The sequence below is a fragment of the Ahaetulla prasina genome, chromosome 3 (genome assembly GCF_028640845.1).
Source record: "Ahaetulla prasina isolate Xishuangbanna chromosome 3, ASM2864084v1, whole genome shotgun sequence".
Lineage (NCBI taxonomy): Eukaryota > Metazoa > Chordata > Lepidosauria > Squamata > Colubridae > Ahaetulla > Ahaetulla prasina.
This window is the reverse complement of record NC_080541.1, coordinates 106,909,202-106,931,948: the sequence shown is the minus strand read 5'-3', so window position 1 is coordinate 106,931,948 and position 22,747 is coordinate 106,909,202. Positions and strand designations below refer to the sequence as shown.

General features: G+C 37.2%; 1 protein-coding gene across 3 annotated transcripts in view; it reads left to right on the top strand.

Annotated features, from left to right (window-relative positions):
* The first annotated feature begins 1,135 nt into the window (after positions 1-1,135).
* Positions 1,136-22,747, top strand: part of RIN2 (Ras and Rab interactor 2) — an 85,998-nt gene continuing 64,386 nt past the window's right edge. The window contains exons 1-2 of one of the 3 annotated variants that reach the window (XM_058178327.1): positions 1,136-1,437; positions 18,625-18,709. In XM_058178327.1, the coding sequence (XP_058034310.1) occupies positions 18,653-18,709 (57 nt within the window). In that variant the 5' untranslated portion in view covers positions 1,136-1,437; positions 18,625-18,652. Of the gene's footprint in view, positions 1,438-18,624; positions 18,710-22,747 lie in introns of those variants that run through there. The other 2 variants (XM_058178329.1, XM_058178330.1) reach the window with 2 other exon arrangements.

Here is a 22,747-nt window from a genome sequence, read left to right as displayed (position 1 = left end):
AGGCGGTTTCCATGGGAGTTTTGTATCTTTTTGCATCAAGCCCTTCCAAGGCTAAAAAATGCTGAATTTAGCTGACTAGGTTGACAAGAAGTGGACACAGTGGATAGGTTTACCTTGCCTGTGTGTTTTTGGGATGGTGTTAATGAATGCTATCACATCTGGTCTGCAAAACTCCAGACAATCCCTAAATAGCAGCTTTCTATGGTACTACTCATCAAGACTTTTACAGCCTGCATCAGGTAACCAAGGTTAATAGAAATATCATATAGAAAGGACTATAATTTCTAACCTCTGTTCCAGCTATCTCAAACAGAGACGTACTGGTAGTCCTTGATTTACAACTATTTGTTTAGTGACCATTCAAAGCTATAAAGGCACTTAAAGGAGTGACTTACAATCAGTACTCGCACTTATGAGCATCACAACATTCCCACAGTCATGTAAACAAAATTCGGACCTTGGTAGCAGGTATGTATTTACAGTTGCAGAATCCTGAGATCATGTGACTTGTGACCTTCCCAACATCTTCCAGGACAAGGTAAGTTAATTGGGGAAGCTGGATTTGCTTAACAACTATGCCAAAATGGTTCTCAAATCAGGAGCAACTCACTTAACGACCACCTTGCTTAAGGGAAATTCTGGACCGTTATAGTCGTAATTCGAGGACTTGTACTTACAACTATCCTTTAAAGGGAATGGTTCACAATCCTCGAATCTGTGCTTGAAAAGCAATCGCCAAGTAACGCTCTACCTGGCGAAAGGGGAAAGCGCCCAGCTACCCGCAAACGCTTTGTTTTGCTACGTTTCGCGACGGCCGACTCGCACGGATTTCGTGTTTGGGGCTGAAAGTACGCCTAGCCCCGAAGCCGAAGCCCAGCCACCTGCCATTCCTCTCCTGCCTGCGGTTCTGCCTCAGCCCGCTCGGCATTCCTCAAGTGCCAACCTGGTCGCCGCCCGCCCCGCCGGCTCCCTGGCTGCTGACCGGCCTCCCGCTTTTCCAGACTGACTCCCTTCCCCTCCTCCCTGTTTGCTCCAAGTCCCCGGCCCAAACGTGACTTCCTCTTCCTTTCCGAAGCTCCCGCTGTCCGCCCTGGTTCGGGCCGGACTGCCCTCTGCAGATCGCGGGGGGTGGGAGTGCACTGCCGAGCCTGGCGCGGCCGGGACAACTCTGGCGCGCGCTCTCCGTCTCTCCGCCCTCCGCCTCCCGTCTCTTTCTCTCTCTCTCCGTCTCTCTCCCGAAGTGCTGCTCCTCCCGAGGGACGCAACAGGAGCCAGGAGCTGGCGGACTCCGAAGACAAAACAAAGCCCCGTCGCTTCGCTCGCTTCCCGCTTGCTTTTCCTCCCGCTGCTTAGCTTAGTTGCGTCTTTTCCGATCCTGCCGCGGCTTCTTCTGAGGACTTTTTCTGCCTGGTGGGGGCTACTCAGCAACCCCGAGAGGTAAGGCGCAGAACGGGACAAATCTGCCCTGGTAACTAGTGGAATGGCGTGGGAAACGAGGACCCCCTTTAGTTCACGGGAGGGGAGAGCCAGAGGGAAAATGCGGGGTCCCTCCGAAGGCGACTGCTCTTTTCTCCTGTTCCCCCCCCCCCCGGTTGGTCCTATTTTAGAAATCATTTGGAAACGGGTTGCCAGAAAGGAATCCAGAAAGGTTTGGCGTCCGGGGATGGTGGGTGGGGGCTGGAGAAACCGGCTGCGTTTCTACGGCCCCTCCGCCGATCATCCGCTGAAGTAAAATGCTGTACTGAAGTAATCTCGTTGTCTCGTTCCCGATAACACACTGAACTATAAAGTAAACACGCTGGCTGGCTGGCACGATAGGCTGAGCTCCAATGTAGCCAGCCACATTTTCACTTAGTGTCTTGGACAAAGAGAGGCTTAACATTCTTACTCGGGGGCGGCGGGGGAGGGAACAGCTGATTTCCGAGGTGTTAGTTTTCAAAGGAGAGAGAATGGCCACGCAGATTGTTCCCATTCCTTTGGGGGTGTTACGTTTGTTTTTTCTAGTAACCCCTGGAGATCAATCTTTGCCTTGCTTTTTTTTTTCTTTTTTAAACATCTGGTCTTCCGAACCGATATCTTTTGTCAGACGTTTTTCTTTTTACTATCACTGAAAGTATTAAGAGGTGGTTGTTTTTGTTTGTTAGTTTGTTTTAAAGTCAATTGGTTATCTTCTGGATTTTATTTGAATCTGGAAAGATAGCACATAAAAGAAAGGGTTGTTTGCTATGAATTGCCTCCTTAAAGGGGAAGGATGATTTGATTAGTTTGCTGTATAAAAATCAGTATGCTGTATAAAGTATTTACTTCTTACCAGGCAAATATATGAGGGCTCTAAAAACTATAAGAGAGCGTTCATACATTAGCCTGGTAAGAAGTACTCCACATTGTACAGAATTGTAAGATCATGCTTAGAATAGAAATGGGCTATGCAGGTTCTTGAGCTTGTTACATATTGGCCAAAACATGCCACAATAAATTTGTGCTGAATCCCTAATGTTAATGGGGAATCCTGCATATGCCATGGGTACACCTAGAGGCCTGTAATCTCGTCCTTCCCTATAGTGCTAACAAAAAAAGTTATGTAAAAGTTTTGATTGACTAACCCATGATGAGTCAATATGTGTACCTACTTGTCTCATTCTCATTCATCCATATTGCTACTAACAGGAGGATAACATATACCTATCATAAATTCCTACTTTTGAGGAACATGCTTAGACTGTCTTAAGTATCCAAGTAGTATGAATGAGAATGGTGCTTGTTTGCTGAATACGTGCTTAGAAAAAATGTGTTATGAATAGATATTATAGCATAAGTTTATGCATAAACATAGCAAAGGAATGAATCTAAAAGTATACTTTATTTGATAAGATGAAAGTCTGAAAGAATTAACAAAGGATACAAAAGTGATGAGAAGTTCTGAGATTTTGGTAGAGTCAAGAGTAGATTTTAGGAAAGAGAAACTACAGTGAATATAGAGGGACTGTAAGAACAGATACTGTAACTCCTGTATGACAAGATTAAAGTCCTTAACAGAATGAATGGAAAGTGGATGTAATGAAAGAGATTGTGGGAAACTGCTTGGAACAGAGTGAACAAACGTACGTAACAAACAAACAAACAAACATTTGTGAAGTTATATTAACATTAGAACGCTGGATGAGGGGAGAGAGAGAAAAGAGAACAAAAAAGTCAATATATTGTTTGCTTATAGAAAGAAAAATATAATTGGAAAAATATAGTGAAAGAAAGTAAAGATTAAGATTAAAAGAAGATGGAGAATGCACAGTACAGGTAGTCCTTGATTTACAACCAGTTAATAAGTGAATCATGCAGTCATTAAGAAAATCTGGCTTCCCCTGTTAACTTTGTCAGAAACTGACTGGGAATGTTGCAGGTAAAGATCACATGACCCTGGGATGCCACAACCATCATAAATAAATGCTGGTTGCCAAGCAACCAAATGTTGATCATGTGACCATAGAGAGCATATGCACCAAGACAAATTCCTTGTGTGTCCAATCACACTTGGCCAATAAAATTCTATTCTAGTCTATTCTATTTTTTTTTGTTTGCAAGTTGCTGCAACGTCATAAGTGGAACGATGGTTGTAAGTCACCGTTTTCAGTGCCGTTATAACTTTGAACAGTCACTAAATAAATAATTATAAGTCGAGGATAACTGCAATTTTGATAAAAATTATAATTGTTTTGGAAGTGAGTGGAAAATTGCTAAATGAGGAACCTCCAGCAGAATGAAATGAAGCATTTTTTGAAGCAATTATATGACGCTGGATGAAGGGAATGTTGGAGTAATGAATCGTTATTTTAGAGACTTGTACAGGAATGATGGTGATACAGGTAGTCCCTGACTTACAACTGCAGTTGAACTCAAAATTCCTGTTGCTAAACAAGACACTTGTTAAGTGAGTTGTGCCCCATTTTATGACTTATTTTTCCATAGTTCTTAAGCAAATCACTGCAGTTGATAAGTGAATCATGCGGCTGCTAAGCAAATCTGACTTCCCCCATTGACTTTGCTTGACGGAAGTTTACAGATTGTAACCACATGACCCTGGGACAGTGTGACTGTCATAAATACATGCCATTTGCCAAGCAGCCAAATTTTGACCATGGGGATACTGCAGTGGTCATAAGTGTGAAAACCGGTCATAAGTCACTTTTTTAGTTCTGTTGTAACTTTGAATGGTCACTGAATGAATGGCTGTAACCCGAGGATTACTTGTATGTCAAAGAGTAGAATTTAAACCAATATAATAAATGTTAAAAAGCAAAAGTCAAAAGCTGTGAGAATGTTAACAAAAGATAAGGGCGCAAGTACCTACAATGCAAAAAACGTTAAATTATAGGTATGATTTGCTAATGGAATAGTATTTTGTTTAATTTTGTTTGTATTTCATGCATGCAAGTTGTATATATGCCCAATCATTGAAAGAATGTTGCTATTGTTGCCTATTCAAAACAAAACTTATCAAGAATGAATGCAAAAAACGACAAGGGGGTTAGTCTGTTAAGTATGCCTGGGAGGGTGCTTGTCAGAATTCTGATAGAAAGTAATTGAGAGGTGTCAGGGAGCAAAATTTGGGAAGTGGCTTTCTGACACGTAGGGTCTCTACAAATGTATTTTTGCCCATCAGGTTATTGAGAAATAGATGAATGTGAGCTCTATCATATGTTGCTGTTTTAGACCAAGTGTATGATGAATAGATTTTGAATTATGGAATATTGTGTGCAAATACAGAGTGGGAGTTGTGCTGAATATAAGAGCAATACATGAAGAAATTATCATGAGAATAGATGAAGCATTTATCAACTGAGCAGTAAGAAAAGAATGTAAGTCTCCTTCATTGTTTAAGATTTTAAAGATAAATATACAATGAATACTTGTGCTTGCATGCAGTGAGAGTGTCAGATGAGACATGGAGGTTAGTGGGCAATGAAAAAGTTTTGGGATGGCACATTGATATCTACCAGACGAGCGTGGGCTCCCTTTTCAGCACTCAGTGCCGAAAAGGTTTGCCATCACTGGTCTAGATTTTTGGAGACTAGATCTGGAAGCTCTATTATAATGGAAAGTGATGGAAAACTTGAGCAATACATTAAATGTAAGCTAGGTAGCTATATCATTTTTTCTGATGGTTTCATGCTCCTTTTTCTCCTGGCATTCTAGAGTTCCTTGTGCTCAGTATTGTATCGCTATGAAATATTCTTAATTTTCTTTAGTTTGTGTTTGCTTTTTCTTCATCTTAGGCTCTTTTACCCTTGAGGTATCTCTGTGCTTTTGCAAAAGAGTTTGTACTCTCTTTTGTTGACATGGCAAGGAAATTGATGTTCCAATCTTTCTTTTCCGTATCCCTGCTTACAGGTCTTCCATGGCTTCAAGCAGGCTTTCCATACCATTATGTTTTTATATGCATGCTTTGAATTTTATTGTTGGATCACTTTTGAAGAATGCATATTGCCTGCCAAACTCAAAGAGCTTCTGAAGTCCAGAGCTGATTTGCAATGTCATTTTTTGTCCATTATTATCTGTTTTCTAATATATTGGAAGGATATGCAACTCAAGGAAAGTGATTTATATTGTTTTTTCTCAATTGCATGAAGACTTGAAACAAGAAATCATTTGACGGGTTTGATGTGGTTTGTTCAGCTTATTTCTGGATCATGAATGTATTGGGCTGCTTAATGAGGGTTTTTTTTTAAAAAAAATAATGCTTTGTGATAGGCATAACATGAAAAAAAACCACCCTCAATTATGCAAGAACTCAGAAGGTTCTGACAGTTAGAATATTTGCTTTGAATCAATAGCTAGTATGCCTCATGAGATTCTTTGGCTCATGGGGTTCCATTTTAGATAACTTCCCAGAAATATGTTTGTGCTATGGAACTTCAGACTCTGCATGGATTTTGAAACATTCTAAGTTGCCCATGAAATTATACATAGAATGTAGAATAATAGAATTGGAAGGGACCTTGGGAGTCTTCTACCCCCTGCTCGAGCAGGAGATCTGGACAACCATTTCAGATAAATGGTTGGCCAGTCTCTTTTTGAAAGCCTCCAGTAATGGAACACCCACAGCTTCTGAAACAATCATTGGTTGATTGTTCTCACCGTTTTAGGTTGCTTCTCATCTTAGTTTCCAGCCATTGTTTCTCATCTAGCCTTTTGATGCTTTGGAAAATAGTTTGACACCCCCCCCCATCTTTGTAGGACTCCTTCAAATATTGGAACACCGCTATCATGCAGAATAATAGTAGGATTGTCTGGCATCTCACCATCATTTCGCATGAACTGAGAGTCCTTAAAATACCTACTCTTTCTGCTGCAGTGTATTGCAAGAATGTTTGATAGTGGTTCCAGCTTAACTCTGGAATACCGCAAACAATTTCAACCAAACTTGGTACACAGATGACTTACCCTCTGGAGACAAATACTGTGTGGGTAAGAACCCCTAACACCCCTCGGTGTATGTGTGTGTTCCAGCATAACTCTAAAACGCCTTGAGCAATTTCAACCAAACTTGGTACACAGATGACTATCTGGAAAAAAATACTGCAGGGGTCAGACACCTCTAACATCCCTCGGGGTGTTTGTGTGTGTGTCCTGGCACTCAGGTGGCACACAGAGCCAAGTTCAGCTCTACCATGCATGCACATGCACCTCCCAGCAGCCAGCTGATATTTGGGTCTCTGCCGCACATACGCGGGGGCGGGGAGAATGTGTGGGGGTGGCACGAGCCCCCCATGGCCTGTTTTGGCTACAGGAGGCGTACTAGGCCACAAATGGGGTGCAGGGCGCAGGGCGGCCCTCCTGCAGCCTGTTTTGGCTCACAGGATACTGCAGGGAGGCCTACTAGGCCCCAGATGGGCCCGGGGTGTGTGTCGTGCACACATGCACAGGAGGCGGGTGAAAAAAATACCCGAGCAGCACCGGGTCATCAGCTAGTTGTTTATAAATGTTTGAAAAATTCCAGAATGCCCAATAGAAAGTTAAAATTACGAATGTTCATCTGTCAACATGTTTGGGTAGCTTTTCCAATTATGAGATTGGAAATATTTTTCTTCATATTCTATCAGTTGCTTTAGTTGCTTTCACATCACTAGAAACCATCATTTTTATAATTATTTTCTGAAAGACTTATATTGAATCAAAAATAAGAGGTGTTTCCTTTCCCAACCTTTTCAATATAATTTTGGGCCTTTGTGTCAGAGATCATCATATCATCTTGACTTGATTATCTGTTCTTTCATTGTAACTTCATTGAGCTGTATGGGAAAATGTTCCCAACCTTAGACATCAGTATCAAATTTCTAAAGACTTTTTTTGAGGAAATATAATTGTTATTATTCAGGTTTATATTCTGGTTTCCTTTCAGAAGCCATCTATCCCTTCTCTGATTTTATCTGTGCAACAGCCCTGCGAAATAGATGAGCTCCCATGACTGAGTAGACTGGAAGTAGATCTCTCTGATCCACTCCAACACGCTGTCTTTTCAAACCATTGTTCAATCATCTTTCCTGGAATGGCTTTCCTCCAAGGACTTTCCGAACCTTCAAGATCTGCAGACCTTACACACACTGCTGAATTATATCTGGTTGGGCTAAAAGCACAATAGAAATGTCCCTGAATGGACTTTGCTTAAATATTATAGGAGGATAAGGAATATGCGGCAATTCCACAGAGCAGCCATTTGCTCATAAACTATAAAAAGCTTTGGAAAAAGAGTAGAACGCAACCTAGCTATTAGAAAACTGTTTTTAAGTGCATGAATAAATAAGAGTTTCAGGAATTCCTAAACATCCTTGCCTGAAGGAAGAAAACTTAGATGTTTTCTTAAAAGGAGATCTTAAGAGGATCTTAATGGAAGATCATTGTCATCAGGTTTAATAAGATGAGGTATATTACACAATATGCTGCTGTATTATAGCTGAAACTCAGGTGTATAAAAGCCAAGTATCCAAGGTTAGTATTTTATCTAGTGTCATGTAAAATAAAAGGAAACTAGTGTAGGACAATGCAAATAATTATATAAAAGGTGATCTTTAGTTCCCATCAAATTTGGTAGGACAATGGAAACAGTGAAATCTGAGTCACAATTGAGCAAAGAAATTCTGCCTCTCCTTCCATGCATAGAATTTATTTACACAATTTTATGACATGCAGCTCCCAAGACTTCAGACTGTTTTTAAAGTAAAAACTGTCAATCTATACACTTGTGTGTATGTGTATAAAACTCTCTCTCTCACACATACACATACATATATAGCTCAGCATCAACTAAATAAAAAGATTGCACTTGTACTAAAATCAAAGAGTATTTACCAAATGTTGCCTGAAACAAACCTTTTCATCGATTGTGCCCATCTGCTTTTAAGTATATAAATGGACAGAAACCATTCAGTGATATGACAAGAATAAAGCATCATACCTGCCATTCCTGCCAATTAATATAATCCAGCTCCCAATCGCCAAGGTTTAAAATATAGATATTTTATAATATCTATTAAGAAGATTAAGAAGATGCTTGCTGTCCATTTTGAAGCAGTTATTTTATGATCATATTGTGGATATGTTTACCGACGTCAGTTTTTGCCAATATTCTGAAACTCCCATTCTACCCTGATTCAAAAATGTCTCGTGTAACAACAAAGTCAGTTTTTGGTGAACTGCTTTGACTTTGGAAATGAGTTTGTAGGACAAGACATGGCATAGCTTCACTCTGATTCTGCAAATTTACAGAATTCCAATAATATTTTATTTTAGCATTATCTATGTGTGAAATATTTTAGACTAGCAAACCTGGGTCCAAATAACCTCTGAACCTCTGATCTAACAGTTTCTTTGAAATATATTTTATTTAAAAATAATAACAAAGAACACAGCAATCTTTCTTCTTTGTTATCTTTTGACACAGATCTCTAGAGAGGAAATGATTCTTGGGGTTCCCATTGAAATGTATTATGTTTTCTTCAGTAACTTTGTTTGTTTTTTTGCTGATTGCAAAATCCTCTACTTTTAAATTATTGCTTGTTTATACATAGTTTTGAGTTCATTCTGATCTGTTTTCCCCTGATTTGCTGATCACAGGCTTTGTTTTGTTAATGAATAATTGTGGCATTTATCACAGTGGGAGAATGGATAAATTGTCATGTCAAGTTGTTTTACAAAATGTACGTTTTATATTTCCACGTTTTAAAGAAGAATTTAAGGCAAAATAGTTGAGCTATTACTTAGTAACTCTACTATTAGATATTTTCTAAGATATTCCATTTGGACCTTCTGACAGTAAATCAAAATGCTCATACCATTTAATATAAAACATCATACCAAAATTAACTGAGGAGAGAGGCCTTTGCCATTTACTTATGAAACTCCCTAAACAGATAGACAGAAAATGTTCACCAAAGATAATGTTGATTCTTTTGGGGAAGAATCTTACCAAAAGATAATTCACCAGTAAGAAAAGCTGAATTCCCAATTTATAACAGCCAGTTTTCAAGTCTATATATTCTGCCTTGAGAATACCAAAGAAAATCTGTGCCACTGGGTACTGTATCTTCCAAAAGAGGATTTTTGTCAACCATTTGTGGTTGTGAGAAGGTAAAAGGCAAGAGTTTCTCTGGAAGAGGTTGGTAAAGAAAATAGGAGAAAGCTTTCTTAGATAGAAGTACGGTAAATAATTAACAATAGTAATGATGGAGGATGTGGCTATAAAAATGGCTTGCTTTTCTGTTTTCTCAGGCAGTAGTATAGTACAGGGGTCTCCAACCTTGGCAACTTTAAGCCCGGAGGACTTCAACTCCCAGAATGCCCCAACCAGCTTTGCTGGGTTGAAGTCCTCCAGGCTTAAAGTTGCCGAGGTTGGAGACCCCTGGTATAGTATAGATGAGTAAACAGAATCAATAACATAAATGCGCTAAAGAAAGAGCATTAGTGTCCTCCATGGTGGGTGGGCTTGAACTCCAGTGGGGATTTTTAATTATGCACATGTTGACTGAGTAGGTTTGTAGTCAGTACAACAAAAATTTAACTAAATTTCTAATATCCTAAATGAATGCATCTTGGAACAGATGGACCAGAAAGGAGGTGATTCTAAATTTAATCATAAAACATGACTGTGATCTGAGGCAAGGTGTAAGTATTGTGGATGTAATAGAAATGGGTGACCAAAATACTGTTACATTTTGCATACATGGAAATGGGAAACTGCCAGTTGAGTGCAACAGTCACATTTGATTATGAAAGGGGCACTTTCCCAGATATGAGGAAATTGTGAAAAAGACTGCAAGGAAAAATCAAGAGAGCCAAAACTCTTCTTAATGTCTGAATGTTAATTAAAACCACAACAACTGGGAGTCAATAGGGATGTATTTGGCAGGGTAAGAAAGAATGGTCCAGGAGCTGGATCAGATGCATTCATGAGAGACATGCATGACTCTCTAGCAGCATCCAGGAAGCTGTAAAAGGAAGGTAGTTTTTCTTTAGGAAATGGAAAGAAGCCTGTCCTAATGAGGAAAATAATAGGAAGCACAAACTCTGGAAATAAAAAAATAGTTATGCAGGCTGATAATAAGGAATTTTTAAAAAGAATCCACTCCCCACAGTAAACATAACTAAGGAAAACAATATAATTTACTTAATATAGCAGATGATATGATATGGATATGTGATGTCATGTCATCATATATCATATCATATGTAAATATGCAAGTAAAAAAATTTTTTTAGTTTGTTTGTGAAACATGGCTGAACTCATCCCTTCCTGACTCCATTATCTCAAACAAAGAATATCAAGTCTATCGATCAGATCGTGAAAACTGAAGAGGTGGTGGAGTGGCTATCTTTTACAAAAAATCACTGAATCTAAAAAATATCCAAGTAGCATATAAACTTTCTCTTCCTGAAACTATTGTATGCGACCTATCCCTTGACACTACTCTTCGATTCTTACTATACTACAGAGCCCCTGACTATGACATTACCCATGCAAATATGCTAACCTCAATGCTAACATGGGCTACCTCTTGCCCATATCCTCTCATCTTCCTGGGTGACCTAAATCTACCTCTCATTAACTGGATAACTAATGAATGTTCAACCGACCCAATCCATACTACACTATACAACGCTGTTACAAACCTAGGTCTTGAACAACTTGTAACCAACAATACAAGACTCAACAACTGCCTTGATCTCATTTTCTGCAACAATTCAAACTCAATTTACGAACTACAAATTAAAGAACCTTTTCCCAACAGTGACCACTGCATGATTGATTTCCGTCTCAATATACGTCCATACTTAAATCATCATAACAACAGTACTCCCAACTACAACTTCAAAAAAGCCAATTACAACCTTATAAACAACGATCTTTCATTTCTGGACTGGCAAAATCTGTTTGCAACCTGCATAACCGCTGAAGACCACTATAGAGTTTTCCTACTTGAAATCAATAGAGTCATCAAACTATATGTACCACAAATGACTACCATGATCAGGAAAAACAAACTACCCATATCAATAAAAAAGCTTCAATCAAAAAAAAAAATCCCTCTGGAAAAGAAACAAAAAAGGCTTTGTAGCAAATTTCAAAAACCGCTACAGAAATATATGCAACCAAATAAAAACTGAATGCACAAATTACCACACCAAGCAAGAAGAGAACCTTCTGCGCACAAATTCCAATCGTGCCTTTTATAATTTTGTTAACAATAAACTTAAAGACTCAAGATCCATCCCTCCACTAAAAGATTCTAACAACAAAGAATGCAATGACGAAACAGTCAAAGCAAACCTCTTCAACATTTTCTTTGGCTCAGTTTTTGTTAACTCCGATAACACATATCCGACATTCCACAAACGTACCAGCAATGATTATGATGACCTAACTCATATAGATTTCACAGAAGATAATGTTGGAAAAGCTCTTCATAACTTAAAACCATCGCTATCTATTGGACCCGATGGACTATGTGCATACTTCTTAAAAAAACTTTCCATTAATATAGCAGAACCCCTAAGTATTATCTTTGATAAAGCTTTCACTACCAGTTCCCTTCCCAAACTTTGGTCACTAGCCACGGTCATCCCTATCTTCAAAAAAGGAGACCCCAGCTTAGTCGAAAATTACAGACCAATCTCTCTTTGCTGCGTCACCTGCAAAGTCATGGAATCTATCATCAACCAATCCATTACCTCACACTTAGAAGCTAATAACCTACTCTCCCATAAACAATTTGGTTTCAGGAAAAAATTATCATGCAACTTACAACTTCTTCACTGTAAAAACATATGGACTACAAATCTCGATCAAGGCAAAACAATAGATGCAATCTACATAGACTTCTGCAAAGCTTTTGACTCAGTAGTACACGATAAACTTCTCCTAAAACTAATATCCTATGGCATTTCAGGACCCCTTCACAAATGGATATCTGCTTTTCTGTCTAACAGACAACAAGTGGTCAAAATTGGCAATGCTTTATCAAATCCTGTTCCTGTCAAGAGTGGCGTTCCTCAAGGCAGCGTCCTTGGACCAACACTCTTTATACTATACATTTATGATCTTTGTGACCATATCTCAAGTAATTGTGTTCTCTTTGCTGACGATGTCAAACTATTTAATACCACAGACAATACTTCTATCATTCAAAACGACCTTGACCATCTAACTGCTTGGTCTAAAATTGGCAGCTCAAATTTCAACCAGCAAATGCTCAGTCTTACATATAGGAAAAAGAACCCAAACACTAAGTACATACTAGATGGACATTACCTTACAGATGACCCCATCCGTTAAAGACCTTGGAGTTTTCATGTCAAATGATCTAAGTGCCAAAGCCCACTGCAACTACATAGCAAAAAGCTCTAAGAGTTGTAAACCTAATCTTGCGTAGCTTCTTTTCCAAAACACCACACTACTAACCAGAGCATATAAAACATTTGCTAGACCAATTCTAGAATACAGCTCACCTGTTTGGAACCCTCACCACATCTCTGACATCAATACAATTGAACGTGTCCAGAAATATTTTACAAGAAGAGTTCTCCATTCCTATGAAAACAACAAAATACCTTATCCCACCAGACTTGAAATCCTAGGCTTAGAAAGCTTGGAACTCCATCGCCTCCAACAAGACCTAAGTTTAACTCACAGAATCATCTATTGTAATGTCCTTCCTGTTAAAGACTACTTCAGCTTTAATTGCAATAATACTAGAGCAACTAATAGATTTAAACTAAATGTCAACCGCTTTAATCTAGATTGTAGAAAATATGACTTCTGTAACAGAATCATCAGTGCTTGGAATACTTTACCTGACTCTGTGGTCTCTTCTCATAATCCTAAAAGCTTTAACCAAAAACTTTCTACTATTGACCTCACCCCATTCCTAAGAGGACCATAAGGGGTATGCATAAACGCACAAACGTGCCTACCGTTCCTGTCCTATTGTTTTTCTTTTCTTCTTCCTATATATATATATGCTTATACCTCCTAATATTTACTCATATATGTGTTTATATGCTATATAATCTTTTTGTATGATACCTACATATATTGTTGTGACAAAATAAATAAATAAATAAACTATTCCCACCAAAAAAATCAGCCCCGATTTTTCTGACTCATAAACAAGCATTTCCAAATTGTTCCATTTCTACATAATATGCCCACATTATTCCCTTGAGGATAATTGTACTTTAAGAATCATTGGCTTAGATTGCACAACCAGGATGGTACACTCAAGATGATTTATAAACTGTAGCCTGATATATTTTGTTTTGTCATTCAAGTCAAGACATTTAGATTAAGCAATTACTGTTTATTTGCAATAACTGCCATCATTTACTAAGGGGAAATTTTTTGCTTCTGCCTCCCTCCCTCCGTCTCTCCACTCTATAGGTTAACCAGGTTTAGCTGGGAGTAAGTTTGATTATAAATGAATGTAGAATGGATTTAACTGCTGAGTCTCAGTGGTCCCATCACATATTTCAGCCTCCATAAACAGCCTCCATCTGTAACCTTGTTACAGATAGTTCTCACATAACAATGGCAATGAGGATTGGAATTTTAGAATAGAATAGAATAGAATAGAATAGAATAGAATAGAATAGAATAGAATAGAATAGAATTTTTTATTGGCCAAGTGTGATTGGACTTTGTCCAAATTCCTTTGTAGGAATTTGTCTTGTTGCATATGCTCTCACTATCACTATCACTAAAAATGTCATAAAACATGATGTCAGGTGAGTGTTCTGCTTAGCGATGGAAATGTTGCAAATTCCAGTTGCCATTGTTTAAGAGGATTACCACTGACTGAGGACCTCACATGGTTGTCATTTGTAACCTCCTTCTGGCTTCCCCATTGACTTTGCTTGTTGGAAGGCAGCAAAGAAGATCAGAAATGGTAATCATATGACCATGGGGACATTGCAACAATTATACGTACAAGGACTAGTTATAAGTCGCACTCATTCTGAACTATCATACATTTGAATGGTCGCTGAATGAGTTGATCATTAAATGAGGACCACCTGTATTCCATATTTTTATTTGTAATCAATAATTATACATTTTTTCTAGTGCCATAGAAAAAGTGGTTGGGTTCTCTAGAATCAAAACATATTTTATAATTCCAGAAAGAAAGGAGCTTTTACATATGAGAACTTGTGTGATTAAGGTGTTGCACTTAGAAGACCCAAGTTCTATTCCAACAACAGCCATGAAAACTAATTGGATAACTTTGGACCAGTCATTTTTTTAGTCTTAACCTAATTCAGGGTTGTGGTGAGCAATAGGAGAGGTGTGTTCATCTATGGTGGCAAAAAAACAGGAGTCTGATAATGCTTTTCCCAACTAATTTATTAAAGACATAAACTACATATTATTAGTATTTTATTGATTAATAGTTGCAATGTGTTAAAAACTCATGTTTTTTGAGAGCTATGTAAGCTATCTGAGTAAAATGTGGGATAGAAGTGAATATATCCCAATATATATGCTTATGAGTATAACAAATACAGTATAAGCGTTTATATTTTTATTTTACTTACATTCATTTAATTTATTGAATTTTGAGACTGGTTGAGTCCAAAAGGCTATGGGCAGCTTCCATTTGAAATACATAATTTAAGAATTTTCCCAGCCTGGGAAAAACCTTATCAATAACAATTATAACGATAATAATATCAACAACAACAGGGGCTTCACAAACACCCTATCTCCAGGCTTGGGAATAGAGCCTTAAGAGATGTGGATGACTTGGACAGTGGGAATCATATGTACCTCTGGGGTAAGGGGGATGCTCTTCCAGACAGGGCTGTGACAGAGAAGGCACATGCTTCCTCGGTTACATAAGACTGCAGTGTTTAATAGAGAGGACCTGGAGCCCATCCATCCTGTCCAAAAGTACTGGAAAGGTAACCTTAGAGAGGGCAAAATATAAGTGTACTTATAACTGTGTATAATTAATGCAGTCACAGGACATTTCACTTAATGACTGTGTTGCTTGGCAATGGAGTAGCTGTTTCCCATTAGACTCATTAATTGATGACTACCTGTACATCTTAAGCTGTATGCCCGACTTCCTATTTTTTCTATATACAATAGTTGCTTTAATTCAATTTAGCAAATTCTAATTTCCTTATTTAAACTGAGATTTGAAGTAACTTTGCAAGAGTCCTCTGGTTTGGAGCAGTACTAAAATGATTTTCTCATCAGCTTAGATACAGCAGCTAATTATGACCAGAAAACAAAGAAAAAGAGAAGAAAACATACATAAAAGCAAATGCTAAACATGAACATATAGCATGTTCTTAAGCCTTCATACCACAATTTAGAGCATCAGATTGTTATACTGTAATAACCTCATAGTTTGAGATACTCAGTGCACAGATTTGTTTCCACAAAGGTTGCTCTGTGTCTGATTAAAGGCTGTGCTGCATATCAACTTGCATAGAACAATTGCATGTTTGTAGCAATAGTCATGGTTTAATGCAGTAGTACCTACTATGTACACAATTCTTGAGAGAGAGAGAAAAGATTATTCATATATCCTGTTCCTCTTAATAATTATATTGATATTAAAGGTAACACTGCAGGCTCATCAGGGAAACTTACTACCGCTTCAAAACTTTGTATTAAAATTCTTAAAAGTTCCTGATACTTGAAGATTTACTTTGGTAAATAAAATGCTGAAATTAGGTTTGATTCTTGCAGCAATGATGGATAACTATAAAGAACTGCAAATTAAATTTGCAGTACTTTGCTCTCATTCTAATGCTGAGTTAATTTTTCTCATATCGCTTATGTGCCATTTTATGGTAATATTTACTTACTCATCTGTAATAAAAAAAATTGCAGAGAGATCAACAAGTACATAGAAGCAGCTGAATAGATGTTGTAGTTAATATATGTATAAATATGGAGCCACTGAGGAAAAAAAGTCAGCTTCAACAGTGGGAAACATTTGTTTGTTTGTTTGTGAATCACATGTATAAGCCATCCAACTCAATGGACTTTGGGTGGCTACAATTAAAAGCACACCCGATACAGGATAAAAATAAAAGAGGCAATAAACTCTAACTAATATTACAAGCACCTGACTAAAGAAGTGGGGAATGCACATGATTCCATAGGGCAAGCACTGTGACAGAGAAGGCATGCCACCTAGGTCCCATCAGATGGCACTGTTTTAAAGATGGAACCTGGAGCAGGTGTGCTGTGTTATATCTTATCAGGTGAGCAGATACAATAGGAGAAATTTGGTCCACCAGATAATCTATGCAATGGAGGACTTTATAGGACACCACTAGCACTTCTCTCACTTGCATGTTTTTTAAATCTAAAATTACTACTTGCTATTTATATTGTCCCTCAAACCCTAAGCAAATAATGATTTTGATTATTTCTTTTATGAAACGTCAGTTTCAAGAAAGTTTTTGGAAAGTCAAAGAATGCAGTATATAAAATCGGGTAACTAGCAAGTTCTCCCTCAATTGTATTGTGTTGTGATCATCAGTGATCCTGTACATAATGTCCTCTTCTGTTTTGTAAAAATGAACAAAATCTTTTTCTTACCATTTGCAGAAGTTGGATTCCCCCACCACCCCACCCATGCCCTAGCCCTACAAATCTCATCCTCTACAAATACAGCTGGATTAACACAATGACAACAATTGAACTAAGAGAGTTACTAAGTATTGGCACCATAGACAGTTCCTGTATTTTGGCTCCTGGAGTTTCAAAGTAATCTAGTGTGAAACTATATCAGTTCTGTGTTTGAAATAGGCTATCAGTTGACTGCTGCAAAAGAAAGGATTTCAAAAGAAAATTGTCAAGGTTAAAATAAAGATATACCTCTTTAAACAACAAAGAAACATGCCCACTGCATTTAAAACACAATTTTTGATATAGTAATTGGGTATTTTTGTTAACCATGACCTTCCCCATGTAGAAATTAATTTCTATAGTTTTTGCTGTACCATGATAGTGTTTAGGAATTACTAGATCAAGGGAATAGAGAATAATTTTTTAAACTTTGTTTTGTTATAAACAATAATGGCTTGATAGCACTGAGATATTATATTGGTAAAGCTTGAAATCTTGCTGCACAGTTGGAGGAGGAGAGCCATTTTAGTCTATAATGGCAAAAGGAATCTGATCAGAAGGAATCTGATGAGGTAAGCTGCAGCTTGTAGAAGATTATGCGATTAATTAAAATCTGATGGCTGGGAAAGGTGCTCCTTCTGATTTTATAGCTAATAACCTGATATTATAATTTCTGCCTGATGGTAAATTATTACTGAAATGAAGACTCTTAAGCCTTCTGGACAAATGCATATTCACAGATAAAGCCTTGTTTGTGTTTTTAAAACCCTCATTTAGATAAGCACTATAAGTCTGTTTGCCAAAGAATTTGCAGTGGAAGTAGCTAAGGATGTACAGGTTTAACATTTCAGTGCTTTATTTATGTGTTTTTTCTCAAAAACGAAAATTTGATTTTAGGTTTTGATGATCAGGCCAATTTTGTTATTTTAGAAATGGCTTAAAATGTTGTGAAATGTAAAGCAAAAATTCAGGTTGTAATTTTTTTGCATTTTACTGTACTGAAAATTAGAAGTTAAATACTTTCCCCCCCCTTGCACTTCTCTCTTTCCCTTAGTTCTCTAACAATTATCTTTTCTGTTTTTATCTTATAATGAGACTTAATAAAATATCTTTTTAAAAAGGAAAAGGTTCTGCTGTATTACATGTTAGGATTTTAGTAAACCTGTTGTATTCCTTCAGTTTAGACTGAGATCTAGCAAATAAGCAACTATTAAGCCTTTGTATTCTTTCACAATGAGCCTATTAGAATGCATCAAAAACAATGTATGGGTGTATTTGTGGAGAGGGGAAAATGCCAGTAGCAGTGTCCTTAAAGTGTGATTCACAGGAAATAATAGGTCAAAAAGATACATTAAAGGCTCTGGTAGGAAAGAAATGGAACTGTGTTGTTAATGGAAAAAAGCTTGGCAAAAATGATGTGACTGTTTCTGTGGCTTGGAAAGGAATTTCCTATAGCCCAGAGTAACCATTAAATATGTCTCTGTTTTTAGTTCATTAGGGCTTTCTTTCCCAGAGAAAATGTCAACTTCTGCCATGGAACCCCAGTCCCTTGATGAGAGAGGAAGTTTTTTTAAGGTAACTAAAATATTGGTACTTATTTCAAAATGTATGTCAATTATCTGCCCACTGCTTTTTGGTTTAAGAATTTGGACAGACCTATGATGAGAAAGCTTAGTTTTTTTTTATATGGAAATGAAAGTTGGGTAAATAGTTTATCTGAAGTATACACATATTATTTAAGTGTGTGTAGTAAAACAAGAAGAGACAAGGTCAAGAATGAATGGGAGATGAATAAATACCAAAATGAATATAAGGTCAGTGATTATTATGAAATAAATACACGGACATGGTTTCATCATTATAAAGCAAATATGTGACAAATTGCAAAACAAAATATATTAAAATGAGAGCAAATGAGTTGATAGAAACTGGAAGATGAAAAAATTATTGATGGATGGAGAGCCTCAAAAAAGAAGCAGGAATGGTTTGCAAGGATAGAAGTAATTGTTGAATGGTATTGGGGTCCCCAAACAAAATAACATCATGATTATATATTTACATTCTCTTGAAGGTTTCTTTTGTTGTTGTTTTTGGTGCCTACATGTCAGTTTTGACTTTTGGCAACTGCCTGTACTAGTCCCTGCAGTTTTCTTGGCAAGACTTTTTGGAAGTGGCTTGCCACTGCTTCCTTCCTAAAGCTAAGAGAGAGTGACTGGCCCTAGATCATCCAGCTGGCTTTGTGCATAAGGCAGGCCTGGAACACAATCTCCCAGTTTCTAGCCTGGTACCTTAACCGCTACATTAAACTGGCTCCTTTCAAAGTCTATTCCATACATTTCAGATGTCACATATAACAGATTAACTGTTTCTCTTGTACAACATTATAAACAATTAGATTCTGGTGCACTTTCATATTTTTGCTAATTTAATTGGAGTTTGAATTTGGGGTCTTATGTGTATAAAGCAGTTACTGAGTTCTAGGCTCTTCCTTTAAAAAATAAAACTCTGTTATTCTCCTCAGTGGCTGCATTTGTATAATAGAGGGAACTATGAAGTAGACACATTTTAGTTTACCAGGTTGGGTTTGACTTCAACCTTTGGTTAATTTCAGATGTATCCAGAAGATGGGATTAAGTAAACCAGGATGGTCTAGCTCCTAGCAGACATATTTGCAGCTTTCAGAATTAGGCTGCTACAGCTTTTGTTCCCAGGCAGATTGAACAGTGTTACTATGTTATCTGACTTAAAAGAAGTTAATGGTTTGTTTTTATTATGGAAAGTCTATTTCTTTAAATCCACTTCAGCTCTGGAAATAGTGGTTTATATTATGGCAGTTGAAGCAAATTCCTGTGTTTGGCAAGTGGATAGAATTGCCCAGACATATAAATAATCTCTTTCATAAAGAGGAAAAAAATAGATTGCAGACTGGAAAATAAGGATATTTGGGAGCTGTAGTTTCCTACCCTTGTTTCACTCCCAGCAGGTGCAGGAAATGGATACCACCTACTATACTAGAATTTAAAACCTATGTTTGCTATCTCAGTATAAAAATGATACCACAAAAGACCACATCTGTAAAAGAATAGGAGATATATGTAAGATGCAACTATTCCATTGGCAATATAGTTTTGCTTGCTACTGCATTTTTTAAAACTTCTTTTTTTGTTAACATTTATTGTACAATTATTGTATACCACCAATATGCCTGGCTGTTTATTACAGTACCATTGAATCATGCCAGGCCCTAGCCAACTGGATGGACAAATTCCTGCCATCTTTAGTGTGAGTTTCTGTTGGATGATCCTAATCTCAAGGGAATAGTCAACTTTTATTTCATTAAGGATCAGGTGCTGACTGATCCTGATCTTTTTGCAGTTTATGATATCATCATCATCATCATCACCTCCAAAACCATAATTTATAGGTGTCTGTCTTCTTTCTCATACTTTTCTGAAGTCTAGTTTAATGCCATACATTCATAAAATATCTCTATCTCTTATGAACTTTCCTCTCTATGAGTAATTTTTTTACTTCAACACATTAATCATCTTTATATGTTCTTGAGTCAAGTAAAGGGAATTATCGACTATGTTCATTTCTTTGTTAACACTTGCCTTCTGATTTACATTATCTTTGTAAATATTTGGATTAATATTTAATCCAAACCTAAAGTTTTACTTTCTATTTCTACACTGATAATAAATTCCTCTAACTCTTTACTGTGAGTTTATCGAATAGTTCAAGTTGTTAGTGTTTCATCTTCCATTTTAGATGCCATCTGTTCAGTCCTGCCTGTATTTCTTGTATTTGCTGTATAAATTAAACAGGTAACAATTTGCACTTATCTTATTCCCTTCCTTTTAGAATTATGTTTCTCTGAATTCATTTCTTAGAGTGGATTTCTGATCACTATAAAAAGGTATAATCTGATTTAATCAAGAAAAATTAACCAATTATCTTCCACATTCCAGCATGATCTATACAATTAAAGTCTTTCTCCATGCATGTTGTAAATGTATTTGTAAAGAAAACTTTGCTGATGTAAACAATTATTGAAATACTATCCAACTTTTTCATTGTGAGTTTATTTATACATTTACCAAATTCCAGTACAAATATATTTCCCAAGGACTCTAGACAAATACACTAATCTTTTACCATTGCTAGGTCACGTTTTTTTAGGTTAGTATTTGTTTTCATCTAACAGTTACATTTTAATTTCAACTTTAAACAATTCACAGGATATTTCATTTTGTTTGATAGCTGGTTTAACTGCTGTATTTCATTTTCTAATGACTCAGTACCTGAATGTGTTAATTCTCTACAAAAGTTTCTGTTGTTTTATAATCCTGTTCATAAACAAATTCAATATAATCATTTTATTTTAATTTAACATCATTTGATTGTGTGTTTTGACTTTTTATGGTGGGCAACCTACTCTCTTTAATTGGCCAAGTTTAGCCTGCATTTTTGCGCCTTTCATTTATTTTCTATAACTTGATGGCTAGACTGTAATGCTGCATATTCTAGCTCCTGTTCTGAAGTTCATTTGATTCTGTTCAGCAAAGAGGATATGTAGTCTCTGTTTATATTGCTACAAGCAAAAATGTCCTTTAAAATTCTATTACCCAATACTGTAAATGCCTAATCCAAATTTTCTTGTGATCCTGTGATATTTTAAACACTCTGTGTTATTCCCTTCCTTCAATCTCACCTCTTCATGCTGTAAATTAAAGTGGATGACACTGATACCTTGACAATAGGAGAAAAAAAGCACCACTCTTCCTATGTTATTTGTGACATGCATCATTTTATGAGCTTCTATCATTTCTCACTTTACCTTCTTTTGTGTCAGGCTAAAGAATCCAAATTGCTCTTGGGCTCTTTTTTCATTACAGGGAAGCTGCTACATCCTGTGATAATTTGTTTACACTGTTTTGCACCTTTCTTAGTTTTGTAGTCTTCTATAGATTCCAGCATTACATATAGGTCATTCTTGATTTACAACCATTTTTTTAGCAATTGTACAAAATTACAGTAGCACTGAAAAAGTGACTTTCAAGTGGTCCTTGCACGTACAACCCTTGCAGCAACTCCACAAAAGCAAATCAAGACTCTTTGGGCACTTGGCAACCGGTGTGTATTTATAATGGTTGCAGCATCCCAGGGTCACATGATTGCCATTTGTGACCTTCCCAGTGGTTCACTTTACCCTGACAAAAAATATTATAAAATCGGGTGTGACTCACTTAACAACTACCTTGCAATTCGGGGTTCAATTGTGGTTGTAAGTGGAGGACGACCTGTATATCAAATCAAATTGTAAGGTCCAATATTAATATTGTTGGAAGAAATGTCCATCTGGGTTCAGTTCCAAGTGGGGGAAAAGACACTGGAAACATGGAGACTGCTTGGAAAGTTGGTTTAATGGTGGACAGGAATCACATGGCTTGAGTTCCTGAACAGAAAAGGTGATCACATGTTTCAAGGTGTTGGGTGAAGAACCAGAGAGGAAAGGAGAAGAAGAGAAGAAGAAGAGGGGAGAAGGGCAGAAGGGGAGAACAAGATGCTGAGTGCCTGAGTTTATGCTCTCTGTGGGGCCCCACCTTGGTA